The 23,432-nt window shown below is 40.3% G+C and overlaps 1 protein-coding gene and 1 long non-coding RNA gene across 8 annotated transcripts in view; one reads left to right on the top strand and one right to left on the bottom strand.

The window, feature by feature from the left end:
• Positions 1-18,705, bottom strand: part of LOC121287145 (tyrosine-protein phosphatase non-receptor type 1-like) — a 129,870-nt gene extending 111,165 nt beyond the window's left edge. Inside the window, exons 1-2 of one of the 7 annotated variants that reach the window (XM_041204724.1) lie at positions 18,492-18,519; positions 17,696-17,776 (exon numbers count right to left, since the gene is read on the bottom strand). Coding sequence is in view for 2 of the 7 variants with exons in the window: in XM_041204721.1 (XP_041060655.1) it covers positions 18,492-18,548 (57 nt within the window). In the remaining 5 variants the exon portion in view is untranslated. Of the gene's footprint in view, positions 1-146; positions 194-17,695; positions 17,777-18,491; positions 18,594-18,627 lie in introns of those variants that run through there. The other 6 variants (XM_041204723.1, XM_041204725.1, XM_041204721.1 and 3 more) reach the window with 6 other exon arrangements.
• A 393-nt stretch (positions 18,706-19,098) lies between these two features.
• LOC121286758 overlaps positions 19,099-23,432 on the top strand; it is a 43,960-nt gene continuing 39,626 nt past the window's right edge. Inside the window, exon 1 of the long non-coding RNA XR_005945047.1 lies at positions 19,099-19,246. This is a non-coding gene — a long non-coding RNA (uncharacterized LOC121286758). The remainder of the gene's footprint in view (positions 19,247-23,432) is intronic.

Genomic DNA, 23,432 nt, shown 5'->3' with positions numbered 1-23,432 from the left:
AAATACCTCTGGATAAGATTAGTTCCCCAACATGAGTAGTCTGACTAGGGGCAAAATAATGAACCCGGCTACACCTTCAGATCACTCCACAATGTTTCGTCTTGCAGCCTGTCATACAGTTTAGATTTCCACTGTTTATTTCCTACCTTGGTCTCATTACTTCTGCATTTGACAATATTAAAATGCATTTGTCATTCATCCACCCAGCCTTCCAAACTACCCAGGTCACTTGATATTTGGTTTTGCCTGTACTCTGTTGAAAAGGGACACAATCACAAGATGTAAAATAAGTTGCTCCTGCAGAATTTTATTTCCCCGATTTAACACAGTTATGCTTTACAGCTGGACTGTTGAGAGCAGTAAATCTATGAAACCTCAAAACGAGGCCAACATGGCAGCAAAATAGAAAACTAACCAGATTTTGGAATGTACAGCCAGAGAGATAGAGCACAAATGCTAGGTGACAAAAGGGGACAATTTTAACATTTTACACTATTGCACAATGGGTGATAATGGACTAGCATCCCACTTTACATCTCTTTTGTACTGTAGTGAAGTGACAGTGCAATTAACATTAATGGAAATAAAAATTGGTAAATATTGTCAAGTACAATTCTGGTTGCCATTCTACAGCAAGAATATCCAGAAACTGAAAGCAGTGTAGAAAATGGCAACAGAATTGTTATCTAGTTACAGGTCTTTGGGATATGAGAAGAGATCGGGGAGCCTGGGATCATTCACACAGGAAAGTTAAGACTCAGAAGAACAGAAGAGATATTATTCAATAGAAAGCACTGGAAATATTCAGCAGGTCTGGCAATATCCATGGACAGAGAAAAAGAGTTTAAGCTTCAAATTGGATATGACTTCAGAAGAGTAGTCATATTCAACTCCAAACATCAACTGCTTCTCTCTCTACACATGCTGCCATACCCGCTGAGTCAACACTCTTCTATTTTTTATTTCAGATTTCCAGCATCTGCAGTATTTTTTTCCTTTATTATTGAATCAGTAAAGATTTGTAAGGGAACAGATCATTTGAATATCAAAAATTTTGAGATTGCTTCAAACTCTGGAACAAGGGTACAATGGGGGTCAGAGGCAAGAGGCAAAATGTGCACAGTTTAAATTTAACTGCACAGAGTGGTGAGCATGAGGCAGATAGTGTAGAAGAGTTTAAGAGTGAACTGAATTGATATTTGAGGGAATTGGTGAATGAGCGTATTAGTTCCTGGAAGGTCTGAATGCATTAGGCCCTTCTGCACATTACACTCCGAATCCTGTAGTAGTTCTGCACAGTGTGAGGAACCTGCTTTTTGGAAAATTGGAAGGATATCCCTCTTGATTTAGTTTAACTTAAATTATGGGCTATGAATATGCCATTTTTTTTCAAGAAACCACAGGTCAACAGCTAGATGTCCAGCAGGACACCTCGTGAGAGAAGAGTTACTTTGTTTATCTGAGTTAAAGAAGAACTGCTGTTGCCAGGCGAGAGACTCTTGCTAATTGGTTGAAAACACCTGGCCTGGGAAAAATATTCTCTGAACATTTTATTCTTTTTGAACTCAGAGTCAAAATGTGTATGTACCTTGAATGCAGGCTGCAAAAGGAAGACTCTCATGAAATATAATAATTTTCATAATGTTATTGGGATTTATTGTAAGGTAGGAATAGTGGGATCTAGATAGTCTGTGCACGCTTGGGACTTAATTGAATTAAAGACAGCTGCGCTGAAGGCTTTGATGTATCAGAAGAGAAGCTAGGTTTAAAATGCTAAATAAGTAAACATGGCTGAAGTTTTAGAATGTGAGGTATAAAGGAAAGTCTGCATTTTTTGGTAAACCAGAGTAGTTTGAATTTCAAAAGAGAGAGTGAAATGTTACACTTAGCCAGAAGGCAGCAAACAGTGTGTTTATTTTTCCCCAAAGCTTACTGATAAAATTGGTACTACGAAAGATTTTTATTATTAGAAAGGTAAAGTCCAAAGCTATATTGAAACAATGAAATTTCCATTCAAAAGGAGAAAAAAACGTATAAAAGGAGAGCAGATTGTGTGTAAGGAGAAGGAATTCTAAGATCCAACAAGTGTGAAAAGCCTCCAGCCTCTATGTACCAAGCTGCTGCCTATAGGAACTGTAGCTAAGAGAATTTACTGCGAATATCCCTGCTCAGGGTTTTATAAGCTTTGTCTGGATCTGTTAAAGTATTTTTGGTTTTACTGTTGCCTTAACGGGGGTGTAGCTGGGAGTCAGATTAATTAGGGGAGCTAGGAGTTATCATAGTAGTACTTTGTAGACCTATGTATAGGCTTAAAATTATATCTTTTACTAATAAGTGTTTAATTTAGTTTTGTAAAAAAACCCTAAGACTCAATGGACTTATTACCACTGAATTCAAGGTACGCATTTCGAATTAAAATACAAATTGCAGAACAGTTGTAGCAGCTGTTTCAAGTTTCCCTCTGGGATTTGAGCAGCTTAGTATTTATCATCCTGTGTGCCATGACATCTCTCTTCCCACCACCCCCTTTGGTGTTACATGCAGTCCAGTGTGAGTTAACCTTCCGTCGGAAAATTCTAATCAAAATAACTCATCTGTATTTTTGAAGTCTGCAAAGCTGTAACTAGCGAGAATTATAAAAGACAATACTTCACCAAAGATCTGTCTGAAATGACTTCCAGATCTATCGTGACTAGAATTCTGTAAGATCAAAAGTGTCGAGACCTTTTCGAACTTTATCCTTTTCAAAAAAATCATACTCTGGCGTCTGCAGAGACTGTTTGTTTTTGTCCTTTTTGTGTTTGTATGAGAGTGTATGGGTGTGATATATATGTCTTGTTAAAGAAAGGGGAAAATCATTAGAATTTGTAATTTGGAAGTGCATGTTAACCAGTTTTGCAAAAAGAAATATTTTGGAATAAGTCAATTATTGTGTTATTGAAAGAAGCCTGGTTAAAATTATTTGAATGCAATATCAAAAGGAAAGCAACTGGCCATTTTGGTGAGTGAATAAACATTTAAACTATTGTTGCAACTTGTGAAGAAGTGGGGCTAGAATTAACTGCGCACTCCTCCCATCAGGATCTGTAACAACACGCAACACTATACTGGGTATGAGAATATTTTACAGTAAAGTGCAGATAAAGTTTGAAGTGGTTATTTTGGTGAGAAGGTGAAAATTGGCTGAAAGGATGCTGCACTAATAAGACATGCCTATTTGAAAGTCTGATTTTAGCATACAATTTGATCCTAATTGCTAATTACTATAATTTGAATTTGCCTGGCGGTGTTAAAACAGCCACCTGCAGGTTCAGCACTTGTGTTGATGAGACACAATTTTCATGGAGTGGCATGTATTGGCTCCATGCATGCACTTCTACTGAAGCCATAGAATACACTGACTGGCACACAGCAGCAAGTAACAGGAAAATTCAGAGACCAAGTGAGTCAGTGCATTGGCTCTCATGTGGCAATGGAAGTCCTGAAAGGAAGGATATCCTCTAACTGACAAGGTAAGGGGGTGGGGATGAGAAGGATTCAATAACCAGATATAGTCACTGGTGGAAAGATTAGAGGGAAGTTGAGGAGATATGTCTGCAACTCGCTACCTGAAAACAGTGGCAGAGGCAGAGACCCTCACTGCATTTAAAAATATAGATATGCACTTGAAATAACTTATAGGGCTACAGACCTAAAGCTGAAAGTAGGATTAGGCCAATATCTCTTTTTTAGCTGGCACAGATACAATGGGCCAAATGATTCCTTCTCTGCTATAAATTTTCCATTTCTATTTGACTACAACAGTGACAGGCACTTAGGAACTTGAAGAAATAAATATAGAAAATGGTAGTGTACAAAATAAAAACTTCAACTAATATTTCTCATTTTTACTACCGACTGCCACATAAATATCCCTGGTCTGGACAGTTTGCTCATACCTCAGAACAAAAGTGCTTTTCCTTATGTAGCAACTAGTCTCAGATCCTCTCCCAACAAGCAATTAAACACCATTTTAAACAATTACATCCTCCAGGGGAGATAGAGCACGAACTGTTGGCTTTTCACATAAGAGCTCACGTTGAATCTCCTAACATTTGATCAGCCTTACAGATTACGGCTGCAAACCATGAATTGCTTTTGCACCTAAGGTACAGAAACAGTAGTCCGAAATTGCCTAGAAAAGCTAAAGTATATTGGTCTGGTTGAAATTTCACTTAAAGTACAAAATTCCACAGTGGACCCGAGTCTGTTGTACATTTTTTTTTGAAAAAGACGTATACTTAGTGTAAAGCACTAAAACCTGTACTTTGATATTACATGCCCAATTTAAACTTCTGAAATGGGATTCTAGCTCTCCCTTCTTAAAAAAAACTTCCATAGAACCCTGGACGTAGGCTGAGATGGTCAGACAAGCAGACATATCCTGAAACTGTGCCAAGGCTCCTCTGTCGTTGATGGATTATGGAAATGTGATGTGCAACTGAAGGTGAAACTCCTGCTAATTTTCTCTGTTGAACTTACCATAAAATAACTGTCATTGCCTGAAGGTACCACAAATGTGAAAGTGCTCCAGGGCAATGGTTGAAAAGCAGGTCAACCATTCATCTCAACAGGATTCAAATGCACATCATTGCAATTTCACACTTGCCCTCAACAGGCTAATTGAAGCTAATTGAGAAAGCAGCTTCTATTATAAGATTTGTGTGGTGACTTGAACGAAACATTTTCTCAGCCATATAAATGGAAAAGTTACAAGTGTTTCTGAAGAGTATTTGCAACAAACAGTACTTTTGAAACAGCCCAAATGATGATCACAGGTTGTAGAAATACTAAGATAAAAGCAAAAAACTGCGGATGCTGGAAATCCAAAACAAATACACCTGGAAAAACTAGTCAACATCTCTTTGTCCTTTTGTCTATGACATCTTATGGCAATCTCCACCTATCACTGGCCCTCTAACCAGCTCTACCTGTCCCACTCCCCTTAAACCAGCCTATATTTCACCTCTTTTCTATTTTTCCTTAGTTCTGTTGAAGAGTCATACAGACTTGAAATGTTAACTATATTCCTCTCTGCAGATGCTGTCAGACTTGCTGAGTTTTTCCAGGTATTTTTGTTTTTGGTTTGTAGAAATTACTCTTCTTCGCAATTACTATTCCCAAAAATGGCAGTAAAGATCAACCAATTACTTCTCTGTGAAACTGTAATGTAACAAGGAGGATGACAGAAGGTGACAAAAGTTGTATTATAATCACACCTTTTGCAACTCTAGGATATCCTTAAGTGCTTCACAGCCAATTACTCACTCTTGGAATGTCATCATTGTGTAATATTTCACATCATGTTTCACACAGCAAGGTCCTATTAACACCAATGAAATAAAATCAATTATCTATGCTTTTTTTTAAAAAACTTGCATTGTTTGAGAAGTAAATATTGGCTCTATGACCAACACAGTGGCTCTATTCTTTGTTTTGAATAATGCTATGGAATATTTTATGTCCAACAAAATGGGCAAAACTTGAGCCCACAACTGAGTCAGAAGCAAACATCCTATTACTGAGTCAAGGCTGACAAGACAGAGAAGGTTTAGTCACTTCTGCTTGTCAATAGTTACACAATTCAACCTGCTTAAAAATTTCCACATTTCTGAAGCAGGCACAAACCCCAATTATTTTCTATCATATTGAGATGTCAACATTCTGCAAAAGATGGGAGCATATTCTTTGCATGAAGGTCCCAACATACAGCAGGGTAACTAAACAGGGACCCAGAGCTTGAAAAGGAAGCCGTCCACCCTATTTTTACATCTGAAGCTATAGCTTTGAAAATTTGGGAGTGAAATCATCAGATCTGCTAAGAATAGTGTGCAAGAAAAGAAGCTTGTTGCTAGAGGATATGGGCCAACAATTAATTTTTAAAACTTGTGAAAGTACATGAAGGTGTCACTACCCAATATTATGCACCCACAAATGTACAAAAGCTACACTTTTGCCCCTCTTCCCTCACCCTACATAATACAAGCCATAGTTAAAATGATGCAAGTACATTGCAATGAATTTTGAAAACATATTAGTTGTGTTCTAAAGTTGCTGGAGCTGCACTTTTAAAATTAATTTCAAGCTTTATTTGGAAGTATTGTAAGTTTCTAACAGTACTGTAACACTTCATGCTACCTCGTCACCTCTATTAACCTCAATGCTGTTCACACTTTCCTAAATTAAGACTTTAAATGAACAAAAGTTTTATCCGTTTAATTGTTTAGAACACAAACCACGCTTTTATGCTCCCAGAACCCCGTATATGCCTCCAAGTCCCACTTGATCAACTTTCCCAATTGCTATCCAAGGATAAGCATGTACTGTTTAACCCAGAGTTCATTTTCCTTTCACACGTGAACCATGACCTTCTATTTAAAAAGTGCTGCCTGCTGGATTTTTAGCTGCCTGAGTAGACTCCCAAGCACCAGCCTGGTCTGCAGCTGGAATATATGTCCAGTAGCAGGAAGATGCAGTCAGAGCATCTGAGCAGGGCAAGTGACCATGGTGTCCCCATTTACAGCTCACATTCAAATTTCACTTTACCGGTGATAATGACAGCTAATGAGATTGGCACAGGGGTGAGCATAGCAACAGATAATATTACTCCTCCATGTTATTTTGGCAAGTGTGGATAATTATTCTGCTGGATTATTTTAATGGATATAGGGAAAAGGGAAGTGAAGGTTGCACTGTTGATGCCAAGAGCTCCAAGATTTCTTAATTTGACTCTACCCACATCCTCAAGCTACTGAGTCCTGTGACCCACAAATTTAATTAAAATTCTTGCTCTTTAATTTGTCAATTTGTTACATCTTACCTGTGTAATCTCCAACAGCCAAGTAATCAATTTCCCACACAGTCCTTCCATTTTACCTTTGGTGTCACTCTGCCACTGTGCCTTACCTCGCTCAGTTAAAATCGCCTTCAAAAGACATTTCACACAAGGCACTCGTATCCGAAGGAAGGCAGAAATACAAACTATATTTGCTGCACCATGTTCTGACAATAGTCTGTTAATCCGAAAGGCAGGATCTGAAACAATCCTAAATATGCTACCATAATCCTAGAATGCTACCAAAATGCTACTTACATTCAGAAAATAGTCAAGGAAAACAATGGACCTGCTTAATTCAGTGATTATTCAGGAGGCATAACATAAAAGATAAAAACTGTATAAAACAAACTCTGAAATGATTCCACACTCAGGAGATTCCAAATTAGGTAGATGCTTTGGAAAATTGGTACCAATACAAAATTTCCTAAACTATATTTAGTTACCTGCTATAAGTAAAAAGATGGATGACATCTGTACACAAAATACTGGTCAGAGATTACCTAAAGACAATAGCAGCAAAAAACTATCTCAACAACCACCTTAAACATTCATTCCTTCCACCACCAGCACATGGTTGCAGCAGTGTGTGCCATCTACAAGGCTCACAGCAGTAACTCACCAAGGCTCCTTCAAGGGCACTTTCCAAACCCATGACCTTCACCAACTAGAAGGACAAGGGCAGCTGGCACATTGGAACACCAACGCTTGAAAATTCCTCTCCAAGCCCCACACTAACTAAATTAGAAAAATCCTGTTCCTTCATCGTCCCTGGATTAAAATCCTGGAACTCCCTCCCCAACAGCACTGTGGGTGTACCTACACCACATGGACTGCAGTGGTTCAAGAAAGCAGCTCACCACCACCTTTGAGGGCAATTAGGAAAGGCAATAAATGCTGGTCTTGCCAGCAACACTCATCTCAAACGAACAAGAAAAGGTCCTCACTGTTGATGAAAAGGAAATGCAAGAATCCCTCGTTACTGTTTAGATTACTACATGTGCTGCAAATCCTGTGATCTTCTAGATTTCAGACAACAGTAGTTATACCTGGTTCAGGTTATAAACAAGCAGATTATGAAAAAGAACATATGGAGGAGGTATATGCAACATACAAAATTGCCTGGCAGGAAAAGACCAGCTGACCAACAAGCCAGCCTTGCACTATGACAACCAGGACATTATGATTTCAGACTTCCATATCTCCAACGCCACATCCCAACCCCAAGTAGTCTCCGGGGTGGGGGGGGGGGGGGGGGGGGGGAAGAGAAGCTAAGGCTGGTTTTAGAAAGTGTGTTCCTTCTCAAACTGAAACATGACTCTTTACCAATACTCTTTGCAGTATACGAGAGTTTGAGGCCCTTCATAATAACCTTATGCAAGGGTTGCCCATGAAATAAATGATTCAGACCCAATCAAAATACACTTTCAATCAGGAATAAAAGGAGCTCAAATACTTGTCAAAACCAGTAAGTTTCCAAACATATGTAGAATTCAAAAGCATGAAAAAAAATGAAACCAAGCAACTCCCTTGAAGTGTCAGCAGATATCACCTAAATGTGTTCAGCACAAATTCAGACAAGCCTTAAAGGGCTAGTATGCAAACTTGGAAGTTATTTTAATGGGAAGCTTCAATTGATTTTATTTTACACTCATCATCACTGTTTTTTCACCAAGCATGTCAAGGAAGTAATGACAAGTGATTTTAAACTCACATGGTATTTGTTAATGAGCTGGAATATGTGCTGGATATGGAAGTATTAGCATCCCAGGTCAGAGTGCTAAACTTTAACATGATCTGAGAGTCAGAAATACACAAGACTAGGAGCCAGATCTAGAATGTGAAAAAGACTTAATTTGATTCAACGAAAGATGAACTAAACAAAAGTGTGTGTTTTTCAATAGCCACTCAATAGGAACAAGTGGAACAATGTTAAATATATGATATTGATCGTGAAGGATACAGGCATTTCCAAAACCAGCAGGCTCAGGCAAAGTAAATGTGATCCCAGATGGATTAAGAAATAAATTAAAGCAGGCAGAAAAAAATGCATAAGCATGTTTAAAGCATTATCAGAAAAGCCATGAGTTAGAAAAAAGTTACAGCATCTCAGCAAGCGTAGAAATATAAAAACTCAGCTCAGAAGAGATGAAAATCACAAAAGATGCAAATTGGATTGAAAACAAAAGATGAGGATAAAATAGTAAGTATCTTTAGTGAGCATTTCCTCCAGACTTTCACAAGAGATGAACAAAATGAAATATCACTGTCTGGAGAGGGCAAGTAAAACCAATGACTTCATTATAAATGAGATAGAATTTTTAAACTTGCTAAATGAGCTCTAAACAAATACATCCGCAAGGAAGATGGTATTTATCTCACCATGTTGAGATCGATTCGGGAGAAGATCGGTGAGACACCAGAACACTATTATGATGGCATCAATGGCCAGGTAGATTCCAAACAGGACTTGTGGCAAACACATTCAAAAATGGTGATACAGACGATTACTGATCCATGAGATTTCCTAACATTCCACATAAAGCAATCAGTCATGGGGTAAAATTGATTAGATATGCAATAATAGTTAAAAATAGTCAGTATGAACTCAGAAGGAAATGATTCTGTCCCACCAAACCTAGCAATTTTTTTTTAAAAAAGGAAGTGCCAACCCAAATGGACTGTAGTAAGTGATATGCTATACCTGAATTTCTAAAGGCTGCTGATATAGTTCCACATGAGAGGCTATTAATTAAATTAAAAGCTGTGGTGTTTCTGGGCAAACTCTAGGAATGGATAAGAAACAAAAGTTGAGTAGGAAAGGAGAACTCATTGGAGAAATAATGTTGAAATTACAGTAGGAAGGGGCTCTTCAGGAGCTTGGCACAGATGACCACTGATGTTAATTCACAAAAATGACCTGAACTCAAACTCAATGTAATTTATCAAATTTGCAAACAAAATCAAATTAAATGGGCAAGAGCAGGAGTCGGCAATCTGCGGTTCTTTAACGTCTCACTTCTGGCTCCCAATCTTTTCCAGTTGGATCACATTAATATGAAAAAACCTTTAAAAAATTTAAATCAAGAAAAGTAAAAACTATGTTTACATTTTGGGGATAAAAGATTAATAATTATGCTGCACTTAGATTCAAAACGATCATTTTAAGTAAAAAAAAAATCCCCTACATAAACCTGTTTGAGGTGGTATAACTAAGCAATAGTTACAGATGATACTATTCAAGGAACAGATTTTATAGTTGCAATCATTATTGTTTCTAATACAGCTGAGATGATAACTTACACTGAATGTGTTATTAAAAGCTTTTTCTTTTTAAAATTGAGAGAATCAATAGCCAGAAAAAGGTGTCTTAATTCAACACATCTTAAAATTCCCCCCCATCTCCGCAAAGCTGACTAACAAAATTTTCAAAAATCAAAAAAACACAATTCAGAGCTAGGTCTATTACTTCACTTTTTTTCTCTCCTAATACAGGTACAGTGTCTCAAGGCATGAAGCCTCGGGACCAAGGCTTTGCCACATTTTACAATGTGCTGGATTTCAAGTTGGACAGTTCAGGTGGGTTCAAGGGCCACTCAGAGCGTGGGAATAGACAGGTGTGTAAACAACAAAGGAGCTAACTAGTTAGTGGCCACAATGTGCCAATGCAGTGCCTAGTCGAATTGCCCAGCTAAGTATTTTTTTCTCAACTAAAATTGAAGCATGGCACATTCTAAGAATGTCTGGTTTTTGGACAACTCTGGTTTTGGACAGCCGGATTTGAGATACTGTACTTTAAAACTTCAATTCAAGACGACTGGCTCTGGCTTTGAACAGTCATATGGACTCAAAACGTTAACTCAGTTTCTCTCTCCACAGATACTGCCAGCCCTGCTGAGTTTTTCCTGCATTTTTTGTCTTTATTTCAGATTTACGGCATCTGCAGTGTTTTGCTTTTAACATAAATTCAATGTACTTTATTATATATGCAAATTATGCATTCCACCAGAGATGTTTAGCAATTTACCAAGTACTTGGCTTTGAAACACAAAATTTTCATCTTGTAGTTCCCAATAGCTTTCATCTTATGCAAATGTTTTTAAAAAAGGCTTCTCAGATTAAAAAAAAATTGCCAACCCTCTGTGCTAATCAGGAGGCAGTTCATAATTACAGAAGTAGGCAGAACAGCGGCAGATGAGATTTTATCCAGGAAACTACTTCAGATTGGGAAGGAGAAAAATAGATGAACCATACTGTTCACAATCTCAGTGCCTTATATGGCCCAGGGATAAGTCTAGCAATAACTCCCTATTTTCATCTCCGTAATATTAACTGTCTCCAGTCACCTTTCACCACTCCATTTGCTGCTGAAAACAACTTCCAGGTTTTAATTACTTTCAGAGTGGACTATTCCAAAACTCTCCTGGCTGGCTTCCCACACCTTCCACTCAAACTTGAATCCACTCAAAACCATACTACCACAGAACTCATCGACAACCTCGAGCCAGCAATACTTCAAACATACAATGCCCATTTTTGTGTTCAAATCCCTCCACAGTCTCATCCCTTTCCAACTCCAATCTTCTCCACGTTCACAACCCTCAAATAGTGTTCCTCCATTTCTGACTCAAGTTCTGTACTACCAAAGGTATCGCTGAAAAGAGAGACATATTTAAGCTTTTTGTCTTGCACTCATCAGAGCACTTCGTAATACCACCAATATAAGAGGGGTAACAACGACTTATACTGTATGTGAAGAGAGTGCTGATTGGTTGGCAAGTGATGTTGCCATGGAGAATGCACCAGTGATGGCGACTGATGGTTAACTGCCAAGCAGTGCTTGAAATTTAAGTTTGTCAGTTGGACTTGCAATGTGGTGCATGTGTACACACTGAAAGCTAAATATATTATTAACACACAGGGCCCTGTTCTTTGCAGACAGAAAGAACATGTATGCACATTGTGCCTGCTTCAGCTAAACAAAATAAGTGACAGCCATTCACTGACTCATTCCTCAGGGCAACGTCTTAACCAATCAGGGTCAAGGTTCCTGGTTTAAATTTCAATATGCTTGACAATTAACTGTCAGTCACCATTAATGGTACATTCTCCATGGCAAAGTCACCTGCCAACCAATCAGCACTCCCTTTACATACAGTATAAATGATTACTTTTCCCCTAATATTGGTATTCTTGCCAACGCCCTGAAGATGCAAGATGAAAAACTTAGACATGGCTCTTTTTTCAGCAATTATGATCTTATGCATCCGACTTCCTTCACCCCACCACAGGCAGCTGGGCATTCATCTGTCTAGACCTCAAGCTCTGAAATTCCCTCTGTAAGCTGTTCCATCTTTAAAAAACGTTCCTTAAAATTTACCACTTTGACCAAGTTTATGGTTGCCTGTCCTAATGTCTCCTTTAGCTCGGCATCAATTCTTTAGCTAATTACACTGCTGTGAAGGAGGTTTTAAAACCACACTATAGATACTAATAGAATATTCAACTACAAAGCTGAAACAAGAGAATACAAGTCAGGAGGTATGAGCAAAATTCATTGCGCTCTGGTTAGAGTTGTTAACTCTTGACATATTCCTGGAGGTTTGGTCTTATGACCTTTGCTCAGTTTGCAAACATTACTGCATTTATCTTATAAAAACTGGCTCATCATTGTATGTGTTTAATAGTATTTTTTAAGGAAAAAAATACAATAGTTGCAGGATATCTTACTCAAAAGGGAACTGTGATTATTGATTTTTTTTTGCACTCAACCTATCTATTGAAATCTAGATTTTGTATGATGCACCAACATTTTTACAAAAATTTACAATTACATCAGTCCGAGACACCTTCCTAAACTTAGAAGATATGATTAATATACCAGATTTTAACAATGTAACAAAACAAATAACAGACTTTCATCTCCAATGCACACAATTGATGTTTGCAAATTTGTTACTGGAAGTGTCACATGGACTGCATTTTATTTCAAATGATGTGCAAAAGATTCCTAGTTTCATCTCAATTTAAAATGGAAAATACAAAAAATGGATGCTATTTGGACGTTAAGAAAAATGATTCAAAATTTATTCTATTTTAAAATTTGTTTAAACCTGTGCTTCATCTATGCCTCAACATTAAGAATCTAGATCTGGATGTCTGAATTAGATGGCAAAATGACATTTCCTCATCTAAGAATCTGTTGCTGACTGAATTAACTTTGTAGCTATTAGGGAACTAACTTTGTAGCTATTAGGAAATTATTCCAATGACATTGCAGTCAATTTAGTCAATTGAGAATAAACTCCTAAAAACCAACAAGTCTATTTGTCTTCGGTTGGATACTCTGCTATCACAAAATCTGGATTTTGTTTTCTTTAAGTGAAACTGGTTTTAATCCCCAAAAGGCCATAGACAAGATTTTAGTAGGACACATTCCAATAAAATTCATGAGCTATTTCCCCCACCCACCATAATTCAAAACATACAAATAATCAACAGTGACTAAAGCAATGATTCCAGGCCCAACTGTGATAATTTAACAAGATGCTATCCGAAAACCATTTAGGAACACAGACCTACAATAGTGATTTGCGGATCTAAAAACAATATGCATTTTTTTGTCATTAAAAAACTCTGGATTGGCTAAGACCAGAGACACAGATACTGTATAATCACAATAGTGTAAGCAATTAAAATGAGCCACAAGTTCCCAACTTGCTTCTCAACCAAGCGCTACATGCAACATACTTGAATTTCACTAAATTTTTATTTCCCTACAACTGGCATGACTGTAGGCATTAATATGCTTCAGCAACTTGCCACAGCTGAATGAATGGATACTTTTATCACCAAATCTCTCTTCACTGTACTTGATGAAATGGAACTTGACTTAGTCAATGCAGTTCTGGACAAGCTCACTTGCTAAATTCTGTTCAGACAAGTACCTGCTGTAAGCAGGTCAGCCAAGCATTTTTGTTATCTACATCAGTTCTACTGGTGACTGGCTGTGGGAATGTTATAAGATGATAAACTCCATAAGTTGCAATTCAGAAATTAAGCCACTTTTTCTGTTTACTTGGTGAAAAACAAAATGCATTTCCCAGCGCTCCACAGCCATAAGCAATGTTACTATTACAAACTCCCTCTTTCAGGTAGAACCTGAGGTACTTGATACTATCAGATTGTTCCTTAACAATTAATTTATATATCATGTCATTTTTTTTGTGGGAGCTTGCTGTGTGCAAATTAACTGCTACATTTCCTTACAATACATCAGTTCTTTTTTCTTTCCAAATTTATTTGGATGTGCTAGAATCAATTTTCCATGATTTCAATTTTTCCTCTGTTCAAAGTCACCATTTTGAATTAAAACTGCAACACCTTCTCTCAGTCAGTTCCTTAGGATTAAGGATGACTTGTTTCCACTCTGGTTTGATGGATTCTGAGATGGCTGATAAATTCAATGTGTGATCTGCAGACTCTGCCACAAATGGACCGGATAGGGCTTGAAGAGTCAGGTAGATGGGCTGCTTGCAGATTTGTGCACTCCCTTCGACGCCTGGGCTCCATCTCTGCATGTCCCTGACAAAGTTTCTCAATGTGTTCACTGTCTTCCTGAATGAGCCTTCTTCACCTTAATCAGTCACAAACCAGGGACTCCTGTGAGTCGGCGGGGATTTTCCTTCAGATATGCTTTGAGGACACCCCTAAAGCATTGTCACTGTCCTGCTGCGATTATCTTACCATGACTGAGTTCCAGTATAGCAGTTGCTTTGGGAGACCCGTGTCAGATGTATGATTGACATGATTTGCACAGCACAGCTGGTATTTAGTGATTAGTGTCTTGATGTTGTCCAAGTTGGGTTGGGCGAGGATGCTGCTGTTGGACCACCTTTCTTGCAAGATTTGGAGGCATTGCTCGTAGTACTTCTCCAGTGCTTTGAGGTGCCTGATGTGTGTCATTCAAGTCTCCAAAGCACTCGAGGCAGGGGATCACTGCTGCATAGTAAACTATGGCCTTAGTCTTGGGCTTGAGATTTTGGTCCTCAAATACTTTTTTCCTCAGTCAGCCCAAGGCTGATAGTTGGTACAATGTGCAGGATTGATGGCTCACCCTGGGTCAAGGAATCGCAGTTCCTTGACCAACAGAACGAACACTTTTGTTGCAGAAGTAAAGCAATTTCTCAGAAATAAAATCATTATCTCAAGCTTAACATGGAAGTATAACACACCAACAGTGTTACTAAAAGAATGTTCACACTACTTTGTTCCCAAAATACTCCAAATTCAAAATTTTCATTTTAAAGCTAAGCTTTGGAAGCTTGGATTTAAAAACACACCAAAATATGCAAGCTATACTTGAACTCTGTGGCCCAATTAATAGTTCAGCAGACATGCAAAATGAAAATGAGCTAATTTGGAATCAGTAGCTCTGAAAGAACCCAAGGCGGGGTGGTGCTAGAACCAGGGTGCATACATTGAGAATGAGAGATTGGCCATTTAGGACTGAGATGAGGAGGCATTTCTCCACTCAGCAGGTAAATCTCTGGAATTCTCAACCCCAGAAGGCTGGGAGGCTCAGTCATTGAGGGTGTTCAAGGCAGAGATTGATAAATGTCCAGATAGTAAAGGTACCAAGGGTTATGGGAATAATGCGAGAAAATGGCATTGAAGTCGATGATCCATGATCTAATTGAATGGCTGAGCAGGCTCTAGGGGCTGAATGGCCTACTTCTGCTCCTATTTCCTACGTTTCTATGCCAGTCAAATCAGAGATATCATTCAGAGGATACTACTTGCAGTCTGCAACACTGCCAGGAAGTACCATTGTGTACACGAGTAAAGTGGCAACCAGGTACAGGAAGTAGGTAATAGGCTGCCAACCCATTGTAAGGTTACCATTTTATGGTACATTACTCTAGATCTACCAAGTAGAAGATGACGGCTCAGATCTTACTGCAGCAGGACATCCAATATCTGCCCTTAAACTAAGCCTTTCGTATTTAGATCTTGAGCAAATTGCCATGCAAAAAATTTGAATGCATGAGCTGATAATGGCTAGTTCCGGGGCTCAAACTGGTTAGAAGGACAGTGGAGAAACCATGTAGGGATTTAGATTAAGGGATGACAAATTGGGACATTGTGGGAACCAAACTTGGTTTGTTAACAGAACTCAGTGCAGGATAGGATACAGGCAGGGATTACAAACTGATGATGGAGGGTAGTCACAAATGGAAATTTTATGCATGAGAGATTTTGATCAGGACATATTGGGGTGTATAAATGACTTAATTTCATTGATTTTATGAAGAAAATGTGCAAACTGTAGATTTAGAGAACACTTGGAACTTTTGAGGTAATGGAGATTTTATGACAAATACTATCCAATGTAGACAAGAGTAAAATAATTTCAAAACAAAGAACAAAATGAGGGCAAGTACATTTGGCACAGTCACTTCATTAAGAACAGGATCTACTAAACGGTCAGATGGACTATAGTGAGAAAAAGGCAAATATGCCAAATGGTTTATGTCAAACACACACACAATCAAGATGTTGGACTGGACACCAACCACCTTGTTCCCTGTGCACAGTTAGTACCTAATCATGAAGATATCAAGTCTGAACCATTATAGACAAAAAAAAAACAAAGAATCTCTGGTATCAGAAACCAAAACCATAAAGAAAATTTAAAGAATTGGAACAATTTTTTTTGTAACAGAGGAATTGTGACTTATTTGAAGTTTAAGATCCTGCAGTGGATTGACATTCTTCATCCAGATAAATTGTTTACTGTGGTAAAAGCTTCAAGCATTAAGGAACTAATTTTTCAAAGTTTAGAAGTTGGAAGTAAAAATGGAAGTTCAACTGTTACATGGCAAAAGAACAATTTTTTAAATATGTACATCTGGCCCAACTGTGCCACAATTTCCTGAGATACAGTCCTGAAATTGCCGTTAACAGTAGAAGTAGTCCAAGAGTCAAACAGATCCGATCTAGGGAAAGGGTGGAATTCAGTGATGGTAAAGTAATGAAGTTGAAATTGGGACAGGTTTGTTAGATACTTTGGCTTTACCACCCCCAAACTAAACTTCTCCACAGCATGTCACCTCCCAAGCCCCAACCTACATGAACTCCAATTTGTTCAGAAATTTACTGCCCTCATTCCTTGCCATTTTCATTCTTGCTCAACTAATGCTTCTGCCCTTACCAACCTTCACTGGCACTCCATTCCACCTTAGTTTATATATAAATCCTTCCTTAGTTTCCCCACTTCTCCTTATCTCAATATTTGGTTGCTTGGGTCTTTTTATTCACCCCTCTGCAAAGCAGTCTGGAAGGTTTCTCCTGTATTAAATGCATGATACAAATTAAAGTTGTTGGCAATGCCTCAAAATTACCACACATTTTCTCTGCAACAAACCCATAATCTTATAACTGTTGATCCTTTTTAAAAATAATGCTAAAAATTCCAAACCTCCGGAATCACTCCTAAACACATTTCCCAAATTACCCTTCAAAAGCTTTATCAGACCCACTTCAGTTTCCACAGCCATAAGTATGTATTTGATAACTTGCTGCTCTGAAAAGAGAAATATAAAGCTTTGGGACAATAATATATTCAAAGCACCAGAAGACTTTGAAGCTCTAAACCTTATGCTACATAAGGTGATTTTTAAAATAACCTGTGTGTCCTGGCTCCACAATGAAGTTTTACAGGTTGAAAGGTACATTTGGTGCACACAAAATACAAGCAAGTGAACCATTCTAAGGCCTTGCATGTTTACTGGGGCCAAACGTTTTTTTCAAGATACTTACTCACCCACCCAAGTTTTTTTTCTTCTCGCTTCTCTAAACTATCAAGCCTTTAGATATATCCAACCAAGTAAATTCTTATCCCTAAAAGAGAGTCAACATTTGTAGGTCATCTTATTGAATTTGCAACATTATTTCTACGAATTAAGAGTCAGCCTCATGTACAGGAAAAAAAATATCGTTAACAGAGCATGTGGAGGCGACCATTAATGTCGTGGGGTTAATTTGATCGAGATTATTTCAATAATTAATCTTACTTTAAGCACCAGTAATCACCGTTAAATATTCATTGTTGAAAAAAAATGGAACCAGGGTATTATTTATTATTTAACAACTGAAGTTTGGTAATGAAGTCAGGGAGCCATGTATTTCATGGTCAATTTACCCGACGCTAAAAAGGGCAAAATAATCCTAAATGGTAGCTACATTCAAGATCATTTGTCTTTGCAGCTCGAAAAGCCGGCGAGAGTCAATATGCCACCAAGGTAACACAGCGATAGCTTGGTTTTAATACTTGTACAGTAATTTGTTGGAGTGGCTGTTGACAGCGGTAATTAATTGGACAGCCCGGCCACAATCCGCAAGCAGCTCCCACACCGACTCAGAATCCGGCCCCAGGCAGGCCCAACAGCTGCCGGTACATGGATCCAGGTGCACTCTCCCTCCAACCCCCTTCCCTTCCTCTGGCCTACACTTCCTTCCAGCCAGTCTGTAACTCGACCCCCGGGGCCGTGGCTAAACGTTGAGTCCGGGTCGCGCTCTGCGCTCCCAGCCCCCGAACACTTCGCACTGCCCTCACCTGGTAAAGCGTCGCCCAGTTTCCGTATTTGTCGATCTCCGCGAACTCCTGCTCCATGACTGGTGTCAGTGCGCTGCGCCTTCACCCGCCACCTCCCCCCCGCCCCCCCCCACCCTCCCCCCACGGCGGACCTCACCCGACACTGTGAATCCCCCTTTCGCTCCGCTCCTACCGCTTCATCTCAGCTCCCTCACATCAGGAGAACTCCGACCGCACACCGGAAATACACACCCACCCACCCCCACCATGACTGACATCGATTTCCATCCAATCAGACCGCGAGAAGTCTGACTGACGGTGTGCATTGCCTATTGGGAATTGTAGTTCCATCCTCAGGAAGTGACATCACCTACAAATACCCAGGATCATTTTGGGATAGCGACCAAAAAACAATTCTCAGGTCTGTAAATTCAGATAAAAAAAATCGAGTTGTTTACATTGGGAGTAAACGGTAATCCGGGGTGCTTCTTTCCTCTGCGTTTACATTTCAGCCTGAGTTCCGCAGTGCCTGCTGGGAGATGTAGTCCCTGCCTCATTTCCCCCTCCTCCTCCGCCCCCCCCCCCCCCTCCGCCTTTTCCACCCCCCCGCTTTGATCTCTCCCCTCGGGGCCCTGGCGGTGGCAGTGCAGCTGCTGATTGACATTTCTGGAAGGTTCAGTGGCGGTGGAGGCTCGGTGCTACAGTTACATCTCGCAACGGATCAGGCTCGCTCCTAGATTCAGAACCCGATCCTGTCCTGATCAAACAAAACCACAGTAAGTGAAGCATGGACTGCAGCAGTTCAAGAAGGCAGCTCACCACCACCTTCTCAAGGGCAATTAGGGACCGGTAATAAAAAACAAAAACAGAATTACCTGGAAAAACTCAGCAGGTCTGGGGCAGCACCGTTAATAAATGCAGGTCGAGCCAGCGATGCCCACATCCCTTGAATGAATTAAGAAAAGCCTATAGGCTGAGAGGTGGATCTAAGAGGATCCCGAGCTCAGAAACGGGAACCAACACAACCCGAGTTAACCTGCTAAAGAAAGGCATAACATATCATAGAATATTGCCAATGATATATTCAAGTTCCTTAATCTCTACTTTAGGAATGGCCTGTGCAGCCAATAGGAAGGATTTGAAATGTGTTAAATAACCTCAAAACTTTTAAAAGAGTCATAAAACAATTTGCCCGGTAGTTGGGCTTCCAGTTGGCACTGCTTTGATTTTGATTCATTTGCCCAGTGTATGTAGTGCCATATTTAATAGAGAACCAATACCCAAAATTTAAAAAAAATACTGGTATCTCTGCCCTTGGCTTGCTGTACTATTCCAGTGAAGCTCAACTGTTATGGACTAGGGAGAGATGTGAGATAATTTTTCCCTTTTTCAACAAGATGTGTTTTTGAGGAGTGTTTTAACCCTTTAAGTGCTGTGACTTTTAAGAACAGACACGAAAAACAGGCTTTCTGTTAAGTTTAAATCAAAAGAAAGGATAAACTTTTATCTCACAACACCCAAAAATGTATGCAACAAACACCCAATCCTCATTCACACAGACTTGAGCACACAAAAAAGATGATTACAACATCAGTAGCATGCACTGAAATCTCTAAGAGTTTGAAAAAAATGAGTAATATTTTAGTCCTTAAAGATTGGGGTTGGGAACATTCCGGACCTTGAAATTCTCTTTCAGTTCGCTGAATAAGAAAAAATGAAGGTCAGATTTTACTTTGGTTGAAGTTGTGGTCGAGCTCCTGTAGTGAAGAAATATAATCTTGTAGGTAAAATGAATTAGCCCCACATTTCTGCCAATGACGGATTTTCCAGGCAGGGTTTTCTCTTGTGCTCGGTGAAGTGGCTTCCCTCTGGTCTTTGTATCTGAGACAGATTTGCCCTGGCCTGTCCTTGTGGATTAATAATGTATTTCCAGGCTGCTCTTGTCACACAAGTTTTGATCACGTGGCAACAGTACCAGTGTATTCCATTATCCGCACATTGGGTTTTCGGCAGATGTAATTGTCACACAATCACAGAATCTTTACAGTGCAGGAGGAGGCTATTCAGCCCATTGAGTCTGCACTGGGTCTCTGAAAGAGCATTCCACCTAGTCCCACTCCCCTTGTCCCCGTAACCTTGCATGTTATTTCTTTTCAGGTAGCAATTCAGTTCCCTTATGAATACCTCGATTGAACCTGCCTCCACCACCCTTTCAGAAAGTTTGTTCCAGACTCCAACCACCCTCTGGGCGAAAAAAAAATTTCCTAACATCACATTTACTCCTTTTGCAAATTATTTTGAATTTGTGCCCTCTAGTTCTTGATGCTCTCTTGAGTGGGAACAGTTTCTCACTATTTACCCTGTCCATGCCCCTTAGGATCTTGAAAACCTCTCTTCTCAGCCTTCTTTTCTCCAAAGAAAAGAGTCCCAACCACTCCAATCTATCCTCATACCTATAGTTTTTTATCCCTGGAATCATTCTTGTGAATCTCCGATGTACTCTCTCCAATGCCTTTACATCCTTCCTCAAGTATGGCACCCAGAACTGGGCGCAGTACTCCAGATGAGGCCTAACTAGTGTTTTATACAAGTTTAACATGACCTCCTCACTCATGTACTCAATGCCCTTCCTAATAAAGCCTAAGATACCATATGCTTTATTAATTGCTCTCTCATCATGTCCTGCAATCTTCAATGACCTATGTACATATACACCAGGTCCCTCTGTTCCTGCACTCCCTTTAGAGTCTATCCCTTTATTTTGTACCGTCTCACCATATTCTTTCTGCCAAAATGGATCTCATCACACTTTTCTTCATCTGCCACTTGTCTGCCCAATCCACCAACATGTCCATGTCCTTTTGAAGTTCAAGACTATCCTCATCACAGTTGACAACATTTCCAGTCTTCATATCTGCAAATTTTGAAATCATGCCCCTGCACACCGCAGTCCAGGTCATTAATATATATCAGGAAGAGCAAGGGTGCCAACACTGACCCCTGGCGAATTCCGTTACAAACCTTCCTCCAGTCTGAAAAACAACCATTCATCACTATTCTCTGGGTGGAATCATCCCAGATTTGCACTAAGTGCGGTAGCAGGCGGGTAAAATGACATTCTGCCTGCCGGCTGTGATGGCAGGTTTTCACGCCATATTGTCCCAATCCCGCCATATTATTTATGCATTCCTAGGAAACACGCTGTTTCGATGGCGGGTGGGCTCTCAGCCCGCCTGCTATCACCTCGGCGCTTCATCACTCTGGGCACCATGTTTAAAGTCCAGCACACATCTCGGTGCTTTCAGGCCATGACTTGCAGGAAAGATGTCCACGAAAGGCAAAAAGACTACAGCCTCCAGGTTTAATAACACATCACTGCAACGCCTTCTGGATGCCAAGGAGGCCCGCTGCGATGTCCTCTACCCCCACTCTGGCCACAGGATAGGCAGCGGCGTTACCAACCAGGCTTGGGAGGCAGTGGACAGTGCCAAAGCCCTGCAAAAGAGGATGGCCAGCCAGTGCCACTACAGAATGAATAGCCTCATCCATTCCACCAGGGTAACTGGACAAGTCTGGACAACCCCCTTTGCCGCCACCACCCCCCGCATCCTCCCCCTTCCTGACTCCTCATCCAAGTTCCCTTCTTCCTCCAGCCTTATTCCTACCCCTTTCCCGACTCCTTCCTCCATTCTTACTTCTTCCCCAACCTTCACTCCCTCCCCTCTCCGCACCTTTTTCTACCCCCGGACGCCCTCCCCTGTCCGCACTCTTGCACCTTCCACCCCCCCTTACACCTGCTTCCTCCATTGCGGTCTTGTCCCCCATTACTCCCGCCTCCCACCATTCTCCCTCCCAACCTCCCCACCCCAACACCTTCATTCCCCCCCTACAAACTTCCCCCTATCCTGACACCTACATTTCACCCCCCCTACCAACCTTCTCCCATCCTGACACCTTCAGTCCGCCCTTCTCAAGCTCTCCCTATCCTGACACCTTCAGTCCCTCCCCCCAACCTCCCTCCATCCTGGTACCTTCATTCCCCCCCTCCCAACCTTCCCCCATCCTGACACCTTCATTCCCCTATCATGACACCTTTTATTCTCCCAGCCAATCCTAGCCCTTCCTCCCCCATCACTCGTTGTTAGCATCAATGATGACTATCCAAGTTCTATGCGCTGCTATGCAGCAGAGCTGTGTCCATGAGAATCCACCCAGCATGCCATGGACTTTCCCCCAGTGTGCCATTGGTGTCTGGCTCCAGCAACTTCTGCTCTTCCGATGTCCACGATGTGAACAAAGCCCTGGTGGGTAAATCCAAACTTCTGCACAGCACAATTGTCAAGACATGTTCTATACCGGTGTGCTTTCCCGCCGACGTCGGTGGACGATCCAGCCGGGGGGATGATTCTGACGGGCAGGCCTAATAATAATATGCTGATATATTACAATGAGATTCCCGATGTCCAATGGCAGAGAATGTGGCCTGCCATCAGCGGGCTGAGCAGAAGATTGCAAATTGGTTTCACACCATCGTGAAACCAATCGTGCTATATTGTCTCCACTCATGCCTCCGAACACGTCCAGCTCCAGCAGGCACAGAAATTCCTGGGCTCTGTTTCCTGTTGCTCAGCCAATTTCTTATCTAAGTGCCTACTTTTCCTTTTATTCCAAGATGAAGAATTTTGCTCACAAGTCTATGCGTTGCGCTGTGTTAAATGCCTTTTGAAAATCTATATATGCCACATCAACAGCATTTCCCTTATCAACTTTCTCTGTTACTTCCTCAAAAAAACTCCAGCAAAGTTAGTTTAAACATTAAACATGGAGGCTGTTTGCTATCCCATCAACATTACAGCTATGATTAGTCTCCAAAATGTCTTTATTTGAAATTCCATCTTCATGTGGCCAGCAAGTCTAGCAGTCATTGCTATTTTAAATCTTTCCAATTGAAATGAAGAGTAG

Source organism: Carcharodon carcharias, chromosome 14, assembly GCF_017639515.1.
Source record: "Carcharodon carcharias isolate sCarCar2 chromosome 14, sCarCar2.pri, whole genome shotgun sequence".
Taxonomy (NCBI): Eukaryota; Metazoa; Chordata; class Chondrichthyes; order Lamniformes; family Lamnidae; genus Carcharodon; species Carcharodon carcharias.
This window is presented reverse-complemented; position numbering and strand designations above follow the sequence as displayed.